General features: G+C 43.8%; 3 protein-coding genes across 3 annotated transcripts; 2 read left to right on the top strand and 1 right to left on the bottom strand.

The window, feature by feature from the left end:
- Window positions 1-463: 463 nt before the first annotated feature.
- LOC120810654 (hairy/enhancer-of-split related with YRPW motif protein 1) lies at window positions 464-14,016 on the bottom strand. The gene is made up of 7 exons (XM_040165400.2): window positions 13,876-14,016; window positions 2,860-3,213; window positions 2,383-2,670; window positions 2,137-2,209; window positions 1,935-2,018; window positions 1,723-1,804; window positions 464-1,607 (listed from the first exon to the last, which is right to left on the bottom strand). Exons 3-7 carry the CDS (start codon window positions 2,466-2,468, stop codon window positions 985-987), a joined length of 948 nt encoding a protein of 315 aa, XP_040021334.2. The 5' UTR covers window positions 2,469-2,670; window positions 2,860-3,213; window positions 13,876-14,016; the 3' UTR covers window positions 464-984.
- On the top strand, window positions 11,551-12,674 carry fabp4b (fatty acid binding protein 4b). The gene is made up of 4 exons (XM_040165403.2): window positions 11,551-11,914; window positions 11,997-12,172; window positions 12,251-12,352; window positions 12,540-12,674. Exons 1-4 carry the CDS (start codon window positions 11,842-11,844, stop codon window positions 12,591-12,593), a joined length of 405 nt encoding a protein of 134 aa, XP_040021337.1. The 5' UTR covers window positions 11,551-11,841; the 3' UTR covers window positions 12,594-12,674.
- On the top strand, window positions 13,654-16,655 carry LOC120810652 (protein FAM8A1). The gene is made up of 5 exons (XM_040165396.2): window positions 13,654-14,256; window positions 14,552-14,672; window positions 14,816-14,939; window positions 15,071-15,210; window positions 15,314-16,655. The coding sequence occupies exons 1-5, from the start codon at window positions 13,824-13,826 to the stop codon at window positions 15,456-15,458; spliced, it is 963 nt and encodes a 320-aa protein (XP_040021330.2). The 5' UTR covers window positions 13,654-13,823; the 3' UTR covers window positions 15,459-16,655.
- Window positions 16,656-18,616: the final 1,961 nt, after the last annotated feature.

The raw sequence follows: 18,616 nt of genomic DNA, 5'->3' as shown, positions 1-18,616 counted from the left end.
AGCTGAACAATGATTTATTGGTCCATCTGTCTTGTATGTTATTGTTACTTTTTAACCGCCTTCCTCCAAAGTCCCCATCCTGTTCACACTATTGTCTCCGTTTCAGACCTACCCGAGCTGGTGAGGTCAGGGCAACATTGTAAAGGATTTCCTCTGGCTCTTAATGATTTCCTGGGTATTCATATGGGCAACAATGCTCTCAGATTTGGTTACTTACCTGGCACACAGTGAAGGAATCGCCTTCCAGTCAATAACCGGGACTCTATTATCTCATGATTAACTTCCACAGTATTGGAACAAGAATGCAGCTGTGGAATTTATGTAATTTGGGAAGATACGGTCTTAATCACTTGGCGGGAGGCTGGTCTGCTTATACGATCTACAATTTACTTACAACATGGTAAAACAATTAAAAAAAAGATGCCAATGCAACAGAAACAAAAACTTTGGTTTGAATCCCATATTTTAGATTTTAAATTTCAATTTATTGGTACAAAAATATTACAAATGGATACAAGAATTTAATTTTCCTATTTTCAAGTGGTTAGTTTTTTAAAACAATGGCAAATGTAATATGTTTTTTCACTTTACGAGAAGCAGACCGGATTTAACAACTCTACATTACGTTAAATACGGACCCCCGTGCCCGACAAATGCTGAAATTTCAGTATGTGGTCTACAAAAAGACCTCTAGCTTCTATACTTGCTTACAGTAAAACTATTCATGGCCCAGATCTGTCCTCAGGCTGGAGACAGCACATGTTCACTAAATTAGTCAATGGACAACATTTAATCATTCAGAATTCTTTTAGAGTAATGACATATTGAGAAATACCTCTTTTTCTTATTCTAAATACTTATAAAATCAAATCAGTTAGCTTTGTTCCCCTGTATTTCATGGCTATAAACACAGAGGCTGGTTTTCCTCTCTAGTCTGCGCAGCTGGACTCAGCTCAGCTGCTGCCATCAGTCCAGTTGTTACCTTCAGAAGGCCCCGATCTCCGTGCCCCACGGCCTGTAAGGCTTTGACAGGGTGGAGGAGGAGGAGGAGGAGGGGCTGACTGTGCTGAGAGCCGTCGGGCACACCAGAGGGAAAGCGCCAAAGGAGAGGGGGAAGGCCGACAGCGAGGAGAGCGACGACAGGAGTGGCGGGGAAAGCTTGGATGTTGGCACAGACAGACCGCGGGCCAACGAACCGTTAAGAGGCCCCCCGAGGGTCTCTGTGGGGGGCATCGCGCCGAGTCTGGATGTCCCCGCTGCCTCAATGGAGGGGGAGGAAGATGTAGAAGAGGAAGGGGAAGAGGAGGATAAGCTACTTTTGCTCCTGGATGCAGGTGTCCTGCCCGTAGGGCGTTGCTGCAGGAGGAGGGGGTGGGGGAGATGAGCAGGCACGGTCCCGAAGGCAGAGCCCCAGGCTAAGTGCTCCAGACCAGTTTGCACCTCCCTTTGAGAGGCGTAGTTGCTGAGGTGGGACACCAGGCGTACGCGGAGGGGGTCTGCGCCATCCCGACCCTCTATGATGCTCAGGTAGCGGGCCGTCTCGGCCAGACACTCCCTGAAGCCCAGGCTGCGGTAATCCTTAGCGAGAGCGTGAGCCTCAAAGTAACCTGTCGGGAACAAAGCAGAGTGGTGAGAATCTCACAGCTTATTTGTAGCATTTGGGAATTACAACAACCAATTATTTATTTACAGTATCATCAACAGCCGAATAAATTATGTTACCTTTGCCACCAGAGGCATGAAGCATCTTTAAATGGTCCACTGTCATTTGCAAAATTTCAGCTTTTTCCAGTTTAGCAGCTCCCTGCAAAGAAATTGAAAGAAATATTTCCACTTTTAATGTTGTTTGTCATAGTGTCCATGTAGAAAAGAAAAAATGCATGGAGAAATATGTGCCTTCCCATGCCGGGAGGACAGAAGCAGGAGCACTTTACCTGTTTCTCAAAAGCACTTGGCACCAATCTTCTCAACTCTGACAGACTATTATTGATTCGGTCACGTCTTCGTTTCTCAATAATCTGTCAATGAGTAAAAGAAACAAATGAGTCCAATTCAAATCAGAGGTGGGAGACAAACAATTAGATCCATCATAACAGCGGCGTGCAACTTGGCACCAGGGATATTGAGTCAACTCACCCCTCTGCGCCTTTTTCTGGCTTGAACTTGTGTGGTTGTGGAGGGTGACATCGAGCCGTGAGAATCAAGTAGACTGAAAAGTAAGACAGAAATTCATTGTTTTTTTACAAAACATATAGTTATTCTGATTTTAGAAAATCGCAAGATAACAAATTAAAATAAACATAAATTTAATACATTAAACACAAGCTGAAATATATCACAGCTGCTGGAATGACACAACGGTTATTATAAAATTGAACATACCCATTTTCGTCCCCACTATCTTTCTCCACCTCAACAATGTCGTCCAGGTCGCTTTCTGAGGAGCTGTAATTGTGGCTCCGCTTCATTTTGCTTCAAAAGTACTCCTTTTCGAGAGAGTTCCGCTGGTGTTCTGTCAGCAGTGGGTCGGCTCGACAGTCTAAACGTCAGACTCGCCTCCTCTCTGATCGTTTTCACGCCGAGGAGAGGGGGCGGGGACCAATGAGCGGTGTGGGCGGGGCTTGGTAGTATTTGAGCCTGTTAAAGTCGAGCTGGTGTTTGAATGACAGGCTGTACAAAAGCAAAAAAGAAGAAGAAATAATTGGAAAAAAACCCTCAGGTTTCTCAAAAAACTATAATAAATACATTTAAATAAAACCTGGAATAATTTAAATCAATAAAATGTATTAAAAGCATGATTTTTAATACATATCTTTTAACAGAGAGTGTCGAGTCTGTGTCCTGACAGCTGTGACTGACCTGTACACTCCTGGCCTCGGGTCCACAGTGTCCCTGCTGAGACCCCAGTTCATGGACAAATACGCCCCATTATAGTGGGAGCTCTCTTCTTCTTTGGTGTTGCGGAGGACACACACGGCCTATTAGCAGAGTGTGTTGTTCATTGTCTGCTGTCAGCTGTGAGCTTCCAAAACAGCATTGATCAGCCGGGAGGCCCAACATTAGTCGGTCGGTGTCGCCAGGCTCTCCTAGGAAACCCCCTCCTCCTTCGTTCCCAGTCGCTGCAAACAGGTCAACTGACTGGCGCAGACGGACCTTCTCAGGGACTCATTCATCCACTGTGGGTGAAAACAGTGAACCTCGCGCCGCTGTGCACTGGGAAAGAGAAACAGACGTGTTTTTATAGGCTCAAGCTGCAACTTGAGATTCATTTTTTGATTTTGAGTTACATTAATAAAAATATACCACGGTATAAGCCGGGAGAGTGTGAAAATGTTCTATCTAATACGCTCGGGGTCAGAGAGCAAGCTGTAAAAAACATTGGAACTTTTACTGTTCATGTTTCACTGTGTGCATGATCCCCTCTGACTGTAAAGTATGTATATGGAAATAAATGTGCCTCAATACAAATATACTTGTATATTAATTAATTAATGAGTAATTTTTAGGCAAATGTAAAGTAAAAAACAAAAAAAACGTAAACTTGTTTTTATCTTTTTTTACTGTCTTAGTGTTGTGTTAATAAAACCATCCTAAATGTCTCTCTGTTGTGTACTTTTGTCCTGAAGTAATGCTCACATTTTGAGGCATGTATAACATTGATCCATACTATAATAATGTATCATTCCCCACGGCCATCTTTATTTTTGACTCTTTAAAATTGAAATGCAGAACATTGACATGTAATATTTATAGAATGACATTGCTGCTTTAACGTAACACTGCCATCATATGAATATACATCCTGAGTGTGAGACTGGAGCGTCTGGTAAGGCCATCAGAGGGAGCGTGACCCCCCTGCTGTCTTCCATTCCAGTTCCTTGTAGAGCAGCAGCTGTTTCTCTGCTCCGTCCATCAGGTCAGTTGTTAACTTGGTGCGTTGGGAGCTAGACAAGTGCGGATGAGAGCTTGATTTCAGGGAGCAACTGCGGGCCAACACGCTGTTCCCAGAATGTCAAAGGGGCTTTCCATGATGACAGATACAATGTGCAAGCTTCTGTCGTTATGAGAGTAGACGAGCCTTTGCACTATTCCAAAGACTAGACACTCGCACTAAAAAAACGATGCTTACGTCAGTTATTTTATTTATTTCTACGCTTGCATGCTCCCATTTGGTTGATTCATAGACCTTTATTATGTGTGATCCTGCGGTGAAAACCTCCTACGGACTGGAAACATTTCTCATAGGCCCGTATTGCTCTACACTTCACAAAGCTTTGCTGCTCGTGGGAGAGACTTGTGTACAGATCCTCAGCCTGTTTAAGTTCAAGCCCTCTCCTTGCCCTCTCACCCAGACGAGGCCATACATGGCCTTCCCATGACTCTCTGCTGATGGGCAGCTTTTGGATCACTTTGGTGTTGTTTTCGATGCTATTATGGTAATAGGGCTCTACTGTGCGGACAGCTCCACAGGACAGGCAGGTTCATGTGGTCTCTATTAAGCAGACACTAACCACTCTCCTCACATCTGACTGTCAAGGTCCTTCGCATTAGCCCTGACATTCCTGTGATCCATTAAGAGCAATTAGGAGTTTTCCTTGACTTTTTCGACTGCGGACATACAACAGTTTCTCAGGTTGACTTTTGATGATGATGTGAAAAAGTGTGTTTGGTTTGAACTCATTTGTCCGTGAATGCCGTGTTCCTATAAATCTTCTACGTTAAAGACAGTAAACATACCAACTCGGCACCGATTTGAAGAAACTGATGTCAAACCGGTGCCAGGAAGCTAAGAGCTATAAGCAAGCATTTGTTTGAAACTGGCGTGTGCCCAGCTGCCTTCCCCAATCTTCCCTCAGGTTTCCCCTGGTGACTCTTGGTGTGCAAGAGTGCGGCCACAAGAGTGTGTGCTGGTGTGTCGGCATGTGTTTATGTGTGTGTGTGTGTGTGACCGAGGGTGTGCGAGTGTGTTTAGGAGGTGCTGTTTCCCACAGCCCTGATCTAATTCCGTGGTAACTCAATCTCCGTGTGAGCGCTTCCCGGCGAGTGTTCTCCCGCCCGTCGACGGTCTCTCTCTGGCTGCCCGAGTGGCTGAGTGTGCCTGACAGAGGCCGGCTCAGTCCCTTTGGACCCCCCTCCGCCTCCGTCTTCCCAACCCTCCCATCAGGATTGATTTACTATGTCAACCGTTGGGGCGGCCGGCAGCAGCGGCGCTCGCAGCCGTGCCTGCATCCTGTGTGCACACCATCCTGACATCTTATACCTGTCACTCAACAACTGCTGCAGTGAAATTTGCATCTGTGTGTGTGCGTGTGTGTGTGTTGAGGGAGGCTTCTGGGGGATTTTTCAGTATGTGTGAGATCTCCTTGCTTTTTAAAAACTGGTTAATGTTAAAAGGTTTTAACTGTGCTGTAAATACATGTTATATTATATCATGTTTATACATGTCAGGTACCACAGAGAAAATGCCACCCATGCTGGTCCCAAATAGCTTGTCTGACTGAGAGAAATGTCTCCCAGACAACTTCCATGCAACAATGTTATCCTATGGGCCACAGCTTCCTGTCTGTCCCCTCTGGTTCCAGTCAGCACCCAGGCGGCTATATTGGGCAGGGACCGGACCAGGCCTGAGACCCATTCCCACTGTTTGATTGTAATACACCCGCCCTCTCATTCTTTACTTTCCTGCCTTTGTTGGCATCCATTCTCCCTGTGCTTTTGGATAGGTAAAGCCAGGGAGGATATGTTGACTTCCTTGTTTCTTTGTTTAGCAGGAGTTTTATTTTTTCTGTGCAGGACAGCTCCTTAGGTCATAACACTGACACCGGGACTCTTAGTACCGCTGCCAATTACAGGGCTCAGCGTCAATTACAGGGCATTAACAGTATTTAGAAAAGACTCAAACAAAATGTCCTGCTCTAATATAAACCACGTTACGTGCCAGCTTGAAATTCAAATCCATTTATAATGTTTTCTACAATGGCACCTGCTCCTCCCCAATGGCCCCTGACTATATTGTTCATAAGGTTTACCAGTGTAGTGCCCGTTACCAGTTAACTGCAAGTCCACAATAGAAGTGAAGGCAGATCACAAGACCGCCTTTCCAAATATGCGCAACAGGAGACAGCACGTGATGTTCTTACAGAGAAAGGAGGGCCGCGGAGCGAGCTACTTTTAAGGCCACACATTGTGTTGCCACAGGAAAAACATTGTTTGCATATCAATGGAGTGTGTGTGCGCGCGTGTGTGTGTGTGTGTGTGTGTATTCGTATGTGTGTGAGGCAAGCTGAGGGGTGTTTGGGGCTCTAATTGAAATGTATCTCCGGGCTTACATCACGCGAAGGGAACCTCGCAGCCGCTGGCCTGATGAACTATTAGTACAGTCAAGTGGCCGGTCACCGCCGGAGGACCACTGTGTTTTAGAACAGGCCTGGCTCTAAAGGGTCAGTGGTAGGAGGCAGTACTTTGCATTGCCTCGTACACGTAGGCTGAGGCTCTTTGGGTGGCTTTTGTGCAGTTTTTATGTTTGCCTTGATGCAAATTTGGAAGGGAAGCTGATGAAGTGGTGGCTGTAATAAGTGATATTTTAGACGCAATCAAGAAACAGAAAAGAGTTTATTTATGGTGTGTCACAAGTTTACTTTTTTTTTTTAAATATGTCTTTTTTTTAGCTTATTTCCCAGAGGATGCTCTGTGCCAGCTGTCTGCGCTGCAGTAAAGTACTGCTTTCCCAAGCTTTCGACCTGTGGGAAACTCTGTTGTGGCCAGTAATTGATTCCGCCCTGCCAGCCCCATTACTCTACACTGCAGTCAAACTGCCAGTGATCTGCAGAAAGCCTGTTAGCAGAGCCCCTTTACTCTCTCTCCTCACACAGACATGCATCAGTAACAACTCCTGCTGTTAATTCTATTGCTGCTTCTATCTGTCTCTATACGTTATTTCTGTTACTATAATCCACAATCTTTGTAGAATCTTTGAGCTATTTTCACCTTTGTTTTTTCTATTCATCTGTGAATTCATATCAATTTATAATCTCATGGGGATTATGTTGCTTTTAATGCCTTCTTTCTTGCTAAATGCAAGACTAAATGCTAAAACGAATATACAGTGTGTTCTCTAATCATGTAGGAATTTTTCTTTTGAAACGTGTTAATTTGTTGCTAAGCTATGCAACTACATCACTGAGTCCTAGCCGCCTGGAATTGGCATAATGCACTACATGCATCTGCTTTCTGGCGCCGATGTCATACGTCCTTTTAATTTAAAGATGGTTTGAATTGACAAGAAGCGTTACAGGACACTTGCTAATTAACCAGGAAGACGTCACCGATATTTATGATATCTGTTGTCCTCTTGAAAGGGATGCACGACTTGTTGATTTTTGGGCTTGCAGAGCTGCATGGCAGAACCCCCCCCCCGAAATACCCCCTCCATCAAAGCCTGTCATGAAATATTTAGTGCAGTCATCTGCTGACATGGGTGACTTAATTGTCACAGCCTAACACTTACCACATGTCTAAATAAAAGTAAGTGCTCCCCCCTTCAAATTAATCTTCAATTAGGGTTGCTGCTCTCTGCCTCTGCTTTTGTGTTTCCCAGTCTCAGCTCAGCAGGTGGGGTTTGGTGGGCTCTGTTTGTGTGCGTGTGTGTGTGTGTGTGTACGAGGTTATAAGAGGATTATCGGTTTCTGTCTGGGTGGACGGGACAGAGATGAAAAGGTTCAAGTTTTCTAACACATATTCACATGATAAGATTCTGTCCCAAGAACATCACTTTTTGCCGCCTTTACTACAAGACCACCTGTTTAAAGCTTATTCTATCGACCCATTGAACGTTCTGTTCCATGTGAGATGTAGAGAGACATAAGAGGCTTCAGGCCAAATGGTTTATCAGGGATTCTCATGACTGGTGGGCTTTATATAACTACCAGCTGAGGGCTGCACTTTCCCATGTGGTAAGAGGTCAGGAGGTCGCCCTCCAAGAACTGTCGCGGTTGTTATTCATACAAGGATTCCAGCCCACTGATGGAGGATCTAAGAGAGCATAAAAGAGGAGCAAAGGACTGTACAGTAAATGCACCACTATGGCTCCTGGTGATCCCTCCGCCCACTGCCCTCCAAACCCGGGTGGCTGTCCCATCAACAGAACAAGCAGTGTCTCTGTGGGGGAAGCCCCCCGCCCCCCGCCCCCCACAAATCCCCCCCCGACACACACACACACACACACACACACACACACACACACACACACACAGACACCCCATGCTTTTGCAGCCCCACTGTCGGTGCGCGGCAAACCAGAAGCCCGAGGCGCAGGGAGCGTGTGGGATGAAGGGACGCGAGAGAAGATCAAAGCGGGAAGCATGAAACAGCTCAAAGCACACAAGCAAGAGGCACCTCTGTGACCTCCGCCACACACACACACACACTCCTCTCTTCATCCTGACTATGCACAACATCGACCTCTGGTTCCCCTCATCCAGCAGCCGTGTAAAAAGGAAGCGAGGAGACGGCGCGTCGCGCAGGTCGTGTGAGCCTGTCGGCAGACGGTCGGGACATGCAGGGAACCAGACAAGAACTGACAGAATCCCTCTTCAATTTTTACTTTACATATATGTATACATATATTTTTAAATGCAAGTATGTATGTTAATACTGTGTTGTATTTTGAATGCGCGCTTCTGACGTTAAAATCTAATCAGCCGTCATGAGGAGAAACTGTTAAATCATCAGTGTGGTTCAAAAAGTAGATAGATGCTGTCTTAACTGCAGTCCTATGTGAAAGACACTGCTGAAATGCTTGCATAGATATCTCTACGTGGAGGAATTGTATCCTCTGCCTCGAGCAAAAGCTCAACAAAAATCGAAAAGACAGCAAAATAGGTGTTATTTAAATATTCCCACTGTGTCCGATCATTGGCCGCAGAGAGCCAGCAGCAAAGTTCACCATCAAACATGATCAGCTGTGACCTCTGTTTTACCTGCCGGCCAATTAAGTTGTATAAGGTTTTTAACGAGCCCGGTCAGACATGTGAACTACCCCTTGGCCCTGAGGATCCTCTCTCCATAATTCATGAGTCCTCAGGTTGGACCCTGGGAACAAGCTGAGCGAGCCCCTGTGTCAATACGAAACGCTGGCCGCCACAATGGGCTCTGCCTCCAACTACACTGTTGACAGACACCAACACAAAGGAGCTGAAAGGGGTCCCCTCCGTTCTCACACACACCGAAGAATGAGTCAGTGTGCTGCCGCTCAGAGCTGTGTTTGTACAGTATATACAGCTTTTGTCGACGGCCACTGTTCTCCCATCAATAGAGGCTGAAGTGTTTATGAAAACCAGGGGGGAAGGACTAGTCTGTGGCTACTAGTTAGAGTTCATGTTCATTTGATGAGCCCTGCACCTTCTGAAGGCCCCTGCATGTATGTATGCGGGAAAAATACCCCGGTGACAAAACAACAACAACAACTGATCAAAATCAATAACATTCGGTGATACATCATACTGTCGTCTTGGACTATCACGTCATTACTGTCATTGGGTTAATGAATAATGGATCATGAAATGAAATACTGCAGTTACGTATCTCTTTGAAGCATTTCTACATGACATGCATTGATATCAAATTCTCTGGTTTCTTATTGATGTCTAATTCTGCATTGTACATCAAGCAGCTACTGTGATGAAGGGATGAATCTCCCTCCAAGGGGTTGTCATGTTCGTTCTACCCATGCTCTTGGACAGTTGAATCAATATTAATAAGAATTAGCATATCTCATCAACAACTAGAATCACTAGCACTATGATGGTGCCGTTCAGAACCTGGTGTCAAAATTTAGTGGTGCAAAAAACCTCCTAGAAAGAACAGGATGAAAATGGGCTCTTGGGGGACTTTTCTCTGCACCCACTCACTGTCAGCAGCTTCATTATTATTACGCTTACTTGTTATGTAATCAGAAGGGGGCTTTGGTATTTTTTTTAAAACTTTTTCCGGCTTGCCCTAGAATCCAAAAAAAGGTTCTTATTGTCTTAATGTCGGAGCAGAATTGCATGGTGATCCATGATACCTTGACTAGTTAGCACATTACTAGCATTTACGATGGCACTTACTGAGGGAGTCAGTAAGTGCCGTCGTGGTTCTTGTTGTTCTGGTTCTGTTCCCCTCTTGAGCTAAATGATAAATGCAAAATGTAAATGTGGGCACTCAAACATTCCTGTCCTGTGTGCAGATATCTCTATCTTTGACAACCATTTCACAAGTAGCAGGCAGTGAATCAACCAATCAGTTTCAAGTGATTTTATTAAGAACTTGTATTCTCCAAAATAATGTCTGAAAGACCCAAATGTACAGTGGGAGGAAATCAAAGCAGGATGTAACAGCTGAATCCAGTCTAATCCACTTAAGAGATATGTCACATAAATAAGAATTGCTCCAAGCATCTCAAATCATTTCTATCTGCAAACTTTACTCTACTTTCCTTTGATCTCCTTGAGACATCAGTCACAGCACTCATTAACTCCCAACACTTCAACAGTCCACTCGAATCGAGAAATAAAGAGATTTACAGATCTTCCTTTGATGAATAAAACTGTCTGCATTTTGCATTCCACAGTCTTTATTGGTTGACATCTAGTTGCAGACTATACAAAATATTTGAACTAGATTGTATAGCTACTCTAATAGCAGAAGGAACACACGTGATCAATATTTGATTTTTAGTTATTTTTTGCTTTAAAATTCTACTGGTCAAGTATATTGGGTTTCTTTTTCAAAAGGCCTAATGTAATGTGTCACTGAAACCATTGGGAGGCAGTACAGGATCTGATTGTTTACTGCTTCCCAGTGAGCAATAGACGGAATTTCAACATTGAAATCTGGTTAAAAATCGTGTTGAAATGAGGCCAGAACGTCTAAGACCTCATTTCAAGGGCTTTTTAACAGAAAATTGCTGGCTGGGTTCAGTAGTCTATCTTTACGTTATATCATTATCTTTAAACACCAATGCATGATACGTGCTCCAATAAAGACAGAACAGAACAGAACCTCTGAGAACAGTTTTATTTGCTTTTCACTGGCGACATCTAGTGGTCAAATGCAGTATTATCATTTCCACTGAGGGAGGCGCCGTTCACTGCTGTTTGGAGGTGCAATCAGAATCAGATTTAATGGCCAAATGTGAACATGTTCAAGTATGTTGTTGCTTTCAAAATACATACATGAAATCAAATGAGTAAAATGTTGATGTAACATATGTGACATTTTGGATGGATTTGTTTTTAATTGTGAGGTTGATACAATGTAAATTGTAATGTGAATCTCTTCCTCTTAATAGGTAGTTTTCACATACCAAAAGCAATCACGGGTTTTGTATTACAAATGGATGTTTTACTTTTAATATTGAATGCAATTTGAGTAATTCAGATATAATTGTCTGTCGTTTGTTTTATTCCCATTTTGTTGTCGTTGTTCACATTATAGTCCTCAGCATTTTTCCTCCTGCATGGGCAGCACGCGGTCCATTGTTTCACCTCGTGAATCAACGCAGAAGTCAGCAGACTCAGGCTAAACTCACATGATCTGTCACTCCTGTCGAACACGTCGTCAGAAAATGTCAAAGATTTAAAAGACACGCCCTCTATTCCGCTCGGTTACCCAGGCGACGCCGGCGCGCCGCCTTGATTGGTTTCCCCTTAATCAAGCGCGTGTCTGACCAGGTATAAATACGCAATCTGTCCTGAACGAGAGTCTCTCTCTTTTCTTTTCCACCAGTAAAACCAGAGACGCTGCTTTAATCGCGTGTGTCGGCAGTAGACAGACCCTCCTCCTCTTCTTCAAGTCTTCATCATGGTGGATCAGTTTGTTGGGACCTGGACTCTGATTGCCAGCGAGAACTTTGATGAATACATGAAGGCGATCGGTAGGTAGCTTAATTACTCTCTCCCGCTTGCGGGTTCGGTTGAATGATGCTTCAGGTGGAGGTGGTCTGCGTTGTGTTGAAGGTGTGGGACTCGCCACCCGGCAAATGGGCAACTTGGCAAAGCCGAACCTGGTCATCGGCGTGGACGAGGCCGGGCTCATTTCGATGAAGTCCGAAACTACGTTCAAGACCACGGAGTTCAAATTCAAGCTCAACGAGGAATGTGACGAGACCACCGCGGACGGCCGCACGACCAAGGTGGGTTCATCTCGCCCGCCTCCTCCAGTGCACTCCTTTTAAACGCGTGGCTTCTGACGGAGACGCGTGGCTTTTCAGACCCTCGTCACTCTGAAGGATGGCAAACTGGTGCAACAGCAGACGTGGGATGGAAAGACCACCACACTGGAACGAGAGATCCAAGGTGGAAACATGAGCGCTGTGAGTGATTTGGTTGATTTGAGCAACTGTGCTTCCAAAGTTTCGTTTTATTAAAAAAAAATATATATATATATATATATATATAATATATATATATATATATATATATATGATTAGATGCTTGTCTAATGTTTGCAATTTATCCTGGTGATGCCAGATTTCTAACGTTGGCTCATTGTCTCCACAGAAATGTGTCATGGATGACGTGGTTGCAGTGAGGACCTATGCAAAAAAAGCGTGATTAACCCGTTTAGACTGGCCCTTTACTATATGCCAAATGCTCTGAGCTATTGCCAATAAAGTCTGAACTGTGACACACTAATATGTGTAATGGTTTTGCATGATTGGATAAAATGTGTATATCTTTGGGGTTAATGTAGTTTGACATTTTTTTTAAATAATTGGCCTACTTTTCTTTCAGTGCAGTGTTAACTGGGTACTGGGTACTTTTTTGTCTTGATGTAATCACATGCTTTGTTAAATCCCCACTGACTTTAGTGTTGAGCGTGATACAATAGCCAGTTAACAAAAAAATGCAACGGTATTTTCTAATCTCTAAAGCTTTTGGTCAGTGCTTAACAGCGGCTTTTGTAAAGCAAGCTAGTGCATTTGTTAATTAGGGTTCTTTGGGGCAGTGGGTTGATTCCCAAATTCTGACAGATTTAAGGATTAGTGAACTATGACCCACATGATGTTCTGTACTTTGGGTAATGTTCTACTCTACAAAAACTTCTTTTCAAATTCACATAACTGAGGGGACTCTTCTCCACTAAACTTTAGATTTGTGAATACGCTCTCAGGATTTGGGGGTTGTGTGTGAGGTTTAGGCAGACCTCTTTTGACATTTTACTCATTAAACCCAATGACCGCATGAGCTAAATTACTTTACTGCTGCTTGTGTTAGTGTACCATGTCCCATGGGTCATCATGGCGCAGGGGTTAGAGAAGGTGTGCTGGGAAGTGGTTCGAGTCCTGGCAGCCCCATGTTCCATGTCGAAGTGTCCCTGAGCAAGACACCTAACCCCTAATTGCTCCCCAGGCAAAAATGTGAAAAAGCCAGTTTAATGTAAGTCGCTTTGGATAAAAGTGTCTGCTAAATTACCTGTAATGTAATAGTTTAGAGGCATTAGATCTAATCGTTTAGATGCATTAGATCTAATAGTTTTCACATGGCTAAACGTCTTCCTGCATTACTTTCTCTGAATTATTACACGATGGGAGTTTGCATCTGTTTTGCAGAAATACGTCCTCCTTGCGGTTGTCATTGGTAACAGCAGGCACTGACCGGACTGTACCATTCTACACTATTTTGGGGGTGGTCACCTTTTGACGTGATCGTCACCATAACCAAACTGGTGGGGATATTTTCAACCACATTTTCCCGATCGTCACGTTCACGCTACAGCGTTCCCGCAGGTGAAAATGAAATCACCGCGATGACGTCATCCGTCACGCGGCGCCATCACCAAACATGGCGGACGAAGAGAACACAAACACGGGGGAAAATAACGAAAAGAACAAACCTCTGCGCAGCGCAGTCAAGCCGCTCGTCGACGGGGTCGCCCAGAGAATAGGCCACCGGAACAACGGCGAAGGCCCAAAAGACGCCGCCGAAAGCTGCACGACAACGGAGTACTGCGACAGGCTGCAGGGGTGGATGTGGCAGTACTACGCCGGACATGTCAACTGGCACAGCTGGATGAGCGCGTCGGCCATGTCCTACCCGTACTGTCTGCAGCCGGACGGTGGGACGCCGCTCGACGTTCACTTCCAGCACTGGCACGACGGCGCCTTCGGTCCTCCGCGGTCGACCTACCGGGCCGCGGCCCCCCCGCGGTCGGGTGAAGCCGCAGGCGGGGCTGCAGGTGTCGCTCAGCAGCAGAATGGAGACGCACAGAGACCAGGTAAATAAAGAAATAAACAAACAAAAAAAATGGCTTATTAAAATAAACCTCCGGCGTGCCAGACCTCCAAGCTGCAAAGACCCAGTGTAGTTAAATCAAGGTACAAGCTCCTATAGGTGGACTGCACTTCCTGCTTTAGGCCAGCGTTTGTTATTGTGTACGTCCAGGCTTCAGGACACGGTGTGCATACAAGTTACAGGTTACCGTCTTTATACCAACAATCATACCAAACAATGCGAGAATAATAAGCGATGAACTGGATCAAAATAGGCTTTTTTTTTTTGCTTTTCCCAAGGTCGAGAATATATAATTCCTTCACCTCTCCAAAGACTCCTGGCTGAGATTGTGGATTTCTTCATACTGTTTTTCATCAAAGCAACCATAATCATCACTATTATGCACATGAGTGGAATCAAGTGAGTTTCTTTCATTTCTTTAGCGGTAATCTGTATGAAGAATCACCATTATTCAGAAATTTTTCACCCATTTTATATATAAAAAAAACAAGTTAATTATATAAACTCTTGATACTAAGCAAATATTTCACGTTGTCTTTCAGGGATGTTTCCAAATTTGCCATGCATTTCATAGTGGAGGAAATAGACGAGGACACGTCAATGGAGGAGCTACAGAAAATGATGCTCGTTGCACTTGTGTATCGGATGTTAGTGTGTTTTTATGAGGTGAGCCCCCATGTAAAAGTTCTCCAGCTATTAACACGGGTAACAGTGGCCTCAACGTTAACTCCGCTGTTTCCGTCTAAAATGTGGAATGGCCCGTTGCAGTTAAGTGACAGCTCCCCTTCTCCCTTCAGATTGTGTGCATTTGGGGAGCAGGAGGAGCCACTCCGGGGAAGTTTCTCGTTGGACTCCGAGTCGTCAGGTGTGACTCATCGGTTCTGGTTCAACCTAACAGGGTGCTCATCGTGCCAGCAACTAATGTCTCTCTGTCAGCGTGAGTAGTTCATTTTTAATGTTAGCGTTCTGAATGAACGTGACCCAGTACCTCTCTTTCTCTCCTGTTTGCATTGTAACCAGTCTCTGGTCTCCCTCCACAGATCAACGGTCCGAGCCTTGAACAAGAACTTTTCAATTGCCTTCTTTTTCCCGGCCTTCATCACCCTTCTGTTCTTTCAGCACAACAGGACTGTGTATGATATGGTAGCGGGTACGATTGTGGTCAAGCGCCCCAGGATCAGATGACGCAGAAGAACCCAGGTGAGGGCCTCTACGAAAATACTGAGGAAGCGCTGCACGTGGACCGCAGACATAAGCATTTCTAAGGTATCGTCAGAACTGAGGAGATTGCTCAGATGGTTGCAGACATTTTGATGCATATCCAAAAGAACAATTTCAGTTCCCTACAACTTGTAGTTGGTTTGTTTTGGACACGTACTGTATTTCTGCATGTTTTTCTACATGCTACTTTCAGAAACAGTTTCTGTGCCAAATCGATGCCTCCTTCGAAGACAGGAACAAAGATGGTGTGTGGCACCATTTCATTAACAGAACATTTGCCTCTTTTTAAACACTAAACTCATGGATAGTGTGCCGTATTAATCAGTATTGAAGTTGCTAATTATACCTTCAGTATGTCTTTGTATTAAAATATTGTCTACAGAATTATATACTCAGACTTTGTACTTTTGAGTGTGAACAAGTGATGCCTCATTAGAAAACAGCATGTGTGACTAAACAGTTAAAAGTATGACACATTTTGTGTAATTTAACTTTTTTTTTTTTTTTTGCATTTAGGAAGATTAAATGAAATCACCACTATTTCGTTGCATGTTTGAGGTGTGTCTTCTAGCAGCTTGTCTGCTGTTTGATAATCCGTACAATCTTTTGATACAAAATAAGTGGCCTCATGTGTAAAGGTTGTATTGACTGTTTATTGTGCGATTATATTTGCCTCGTAATTGGTATATTCGGTTCACATTCGAGCTATAGTTTCACGTTGTACGTTAACACCTTGGTAGGAAAACCATTCACATACCATAAAAAGTGGAACAACAAATATGTGCAGAATCTGCCATGCGGGGCGGGAATGGTGACTGAACAGTTTGGTGAGTGACACCAAATGTCAATAATAAACCTTTGGCAGCTTTTTGGACTGACATTTTTTTAGAAAAATGCCCTCTACCATTTATTTAAAAAAAAGAAGGTATGTACATTTGTTTCAAAGCTATTGTATCATAAATGTAAATGTGCATTGAAGCTTCTCTGGAAACTTGTGGCACCGACTGCTTAAGATGTAATGATGTAACGTGATGGATTTTCATTTACTTTACCACCCACAGGCTTTCTATAAGTATTCCACGGTAGGTTTTTCGCATTTGAACAAAACTCTTACTCCCTCAGAGCTTGTGAATAAACTCCACTCCCGATTTATTTAAGAAAGTGTGACGTGTGTTTTTTAGTTACGTATAAAAATGGTAAAGAATGTTGTATAACAGACGACAGTCATCCCTTTCTTCTAGCTAGAGGAGTTTGGCTCCACCCGCTGAACGTTTGCGGGTCATATTGACGTCACTCTGGGTTGATGCATCACACGCCCATGGAACCGTTACCTGCAACAAAAAATGTGTCCTTGTGACCTTCTAAGTTATCAATGAAAGTAAATGAAGCCTCAACTGGTTGTCCAGATTGTACAATACACTGAGGGACAGCCTGAATAGACTTAAGACATTTGTCTTTTCTGGCGCGTCACCTTTACTCGGACAGGACTGTTGAAGCTCCTACTGTCGGTGTTAACGTGGTGATTGAGTTAGTGGGTTATTCCCCCTCTAAGTGGCAGCTTCAGCTGACACCCACAGATGGTGCTCCCAGATTACAGAGCAACCCCCCCACCACACACACACACACGCGGTCATGCACCATGCCATTACTGCAGGCAATGGAATAATATAACTCATGTTGTAAAGGGTTTCAAAGAGGAACAGTGTGAGCAAACACTACCCAGTGCCTCCATTGCACTGTACACGGATGAGTGAGTCTGTTTGGAGTTGAGGCAAGTTCATAATCTATATTTGTGTCGATGCGATATGGAAGGAGGATTTCAGAAAAGCCCAAGGGAACAATTATCAACAACTATGAGAGGCCGTAGTGTGAAACTGCTTAATGTTGCAATAAACCTCACAACCCTGATGTAGTGAGTTTCATCCGTTATTATTAAAACGCAAATTGTTTATTTTTTATATATATAGGAATTGCCAGGAATTGATTCCTTTTATTCCCATTGACTTTAAAAATGAATCGTCCACTCATCAAACAGCTTTATTTGTTCTTTTTAAAATTATATTCCACCGTAGATTGAGGTAATAACGGGTGAAAAGTTTGACAAATGTAGTGATTTGCTGTCACGTGGCAGACTACACATCGTCGTGTGTGTGTGTGTGTGTGTGTGTGTGTGTGTGTGTGAGTGTGTGTGTTTTTCCGTGTGTGCTGTCCAGCCCGGCTTGTGTCTCTTTTAACAAGGGAGTCATCTACAGGCGGCACGAAGGGCTCCCAGCTTTCTCTGGCAGTCCAAGCTCAACTGGAATGTGAGATATTCTCATACAATTTGTGTTCTTAAAATCATTATTCATTCATATGTATGTACTGGCAGCTGACACAAAATACACACACACACACACAGCAGGCTGCATGTTTTATTCAAGTCGTGGAAAAGGTGCTGTGAACTGAGAGCTGCACGGCGTTGTCGTTTCCTCCCAGCGTGTCTCTGCCGGATGGTATTTCGGTAATTACAGGCTGGACGGGCGGTTGATGAAGAGGAGACCTGTTGACGGGAGGAAAACCACCGCCTGCTCCAAAACAAGTAATGTCACGGGGGACAAACGCATAACTGGGCACGTTTTTACATATTTTAAATTTGTCATGCTTACGGACTAAATGCCCTTGAATTAACAATGTTAATTGATACTTTTTAGTTAAAACAGTCTGCACTAAAACTATTATTAGGGTCAGTGGGTAATGTTGAGTATTTTTCGTTTTTGCTGAGTGAAGTGGTAACATTGGGTTTTTGGAAGGGAAGGGAGACGTCTTGTCTGATGTACTTTTGTGTTGTACTGTTGTATGTTTTCCATAATTAGTAACGGAAAATGTGATGCATATTGTGAAAAGCATTGATCCATAGATGTAATGAGGTAAGAAATAGGACCGTCAATAGATGGGTCACACTTTTATATTATTTATTTAGATATCGACTAAGCCGATTTCAACTGTATGGTTCAAAATGCCTGTAGTTTATGAGTGTAAAAATGTATCGAATAGTGAATAAATAAGCCTCAGATACAAACAACTTTCTTATAACCAAAATATCGTCCATATTGTGCTGGAGGTCAATTTCCTGGTATAGTATG

Source organism: Gasterosteus aculeatus, chromosome 20 (genome assembly GCF_964276395.1).
Source record: "Gasterosteus aculeatus chromosome 20, fGasAcu3.hap1.1, whole genome shotgun sequence".
In the NCBI taxonomy this organism is placed as follows: Eukaryota; Metazoa; Chordata; class Actinopteri; order Perciformes; family Gasterosteidae; genus Gasterosteus; species Gasterosteus aculeatus.
Note: the sequence above shows the minus strand (reverse complement) of the source record. Positions and strands in the feature narration are given on the sequence as shown.

What these genes read in the sequence shown, in the direction of transcription:
- LOC120810654 (XM_040165400.2), bottom strand. Translation starts at nt 2,468, where the DNA reads ATGAAGCGGAGCCACAATTACAGCTCCTCAGAAAGCGACCTGGACGAC. An exon ending in CCAGAAAAAGGCGCAGAGGG is followed by an intron (nt 2,019 to 2,136) that starts GTGAGTTGACTC and finishes ACTCATTGACAG; the next exon opens with ATTATTGAGAAACGAAGACG. An exon ending in TCATGCCTCTGGTGGCAAAG is followed by an intron (nt 1,608 to 1,722) that starts GTAACATAATTT and finishes TGTTCCCGACAG; the next exon opens with GTTACTTTGAGGCTCACGCT.
- fabp4b (XM_040165403.2), top strand. Translation starts at nt 11,842, where the DNA reads ATGGTGGATCAGTTTGTTGGGACCTGGACTCTGATTGCCAGCGAGAAC. An exon ending in CGGACGGCCGCACGACCAAG is followed by an intron (nt 12,173 to 12,250) that starts GTGGGTTCATCT and finishes GTGGCTTTTCAG; the next exon opens with ACCCTCGTCACTCTGAAGGA. An exon ending in AAGGTGGAAACATGAGCGCT is followed by an intron (nt 12,353 to 12,539) that starts GTGAGTGATTTG and finishes TTGTCTCCACAG; the next exon opens with AAATGTGTCATGGATGACGT.
- LOC120810652 (XM_040165396.2), top strand. Translation starts at nt 13,824, where the DNA reads ATGGCGGACGAAGAGAACACAAACACGGGGGAAAATAACGAAAAGAAC. An exon ending in ATGCACATGAGTGGAATCAA is followed by an intron (nt 14,673 to 14,815) that starts GTGAGTTTCTTT and finishes GTTGTCTTTCAG; the next exon opens with GGATGTTTCCAAATTTGCCA. An exon ending in TGTTAGTGTGTTTTTATGAG is followed by an intron (nt 14,940 to 15,070) that starts GTGAGCCCCCAT and finishes TTCTCCCTTCAG; the next exon opens with ATTGTGTGCATTTGGGGAGC.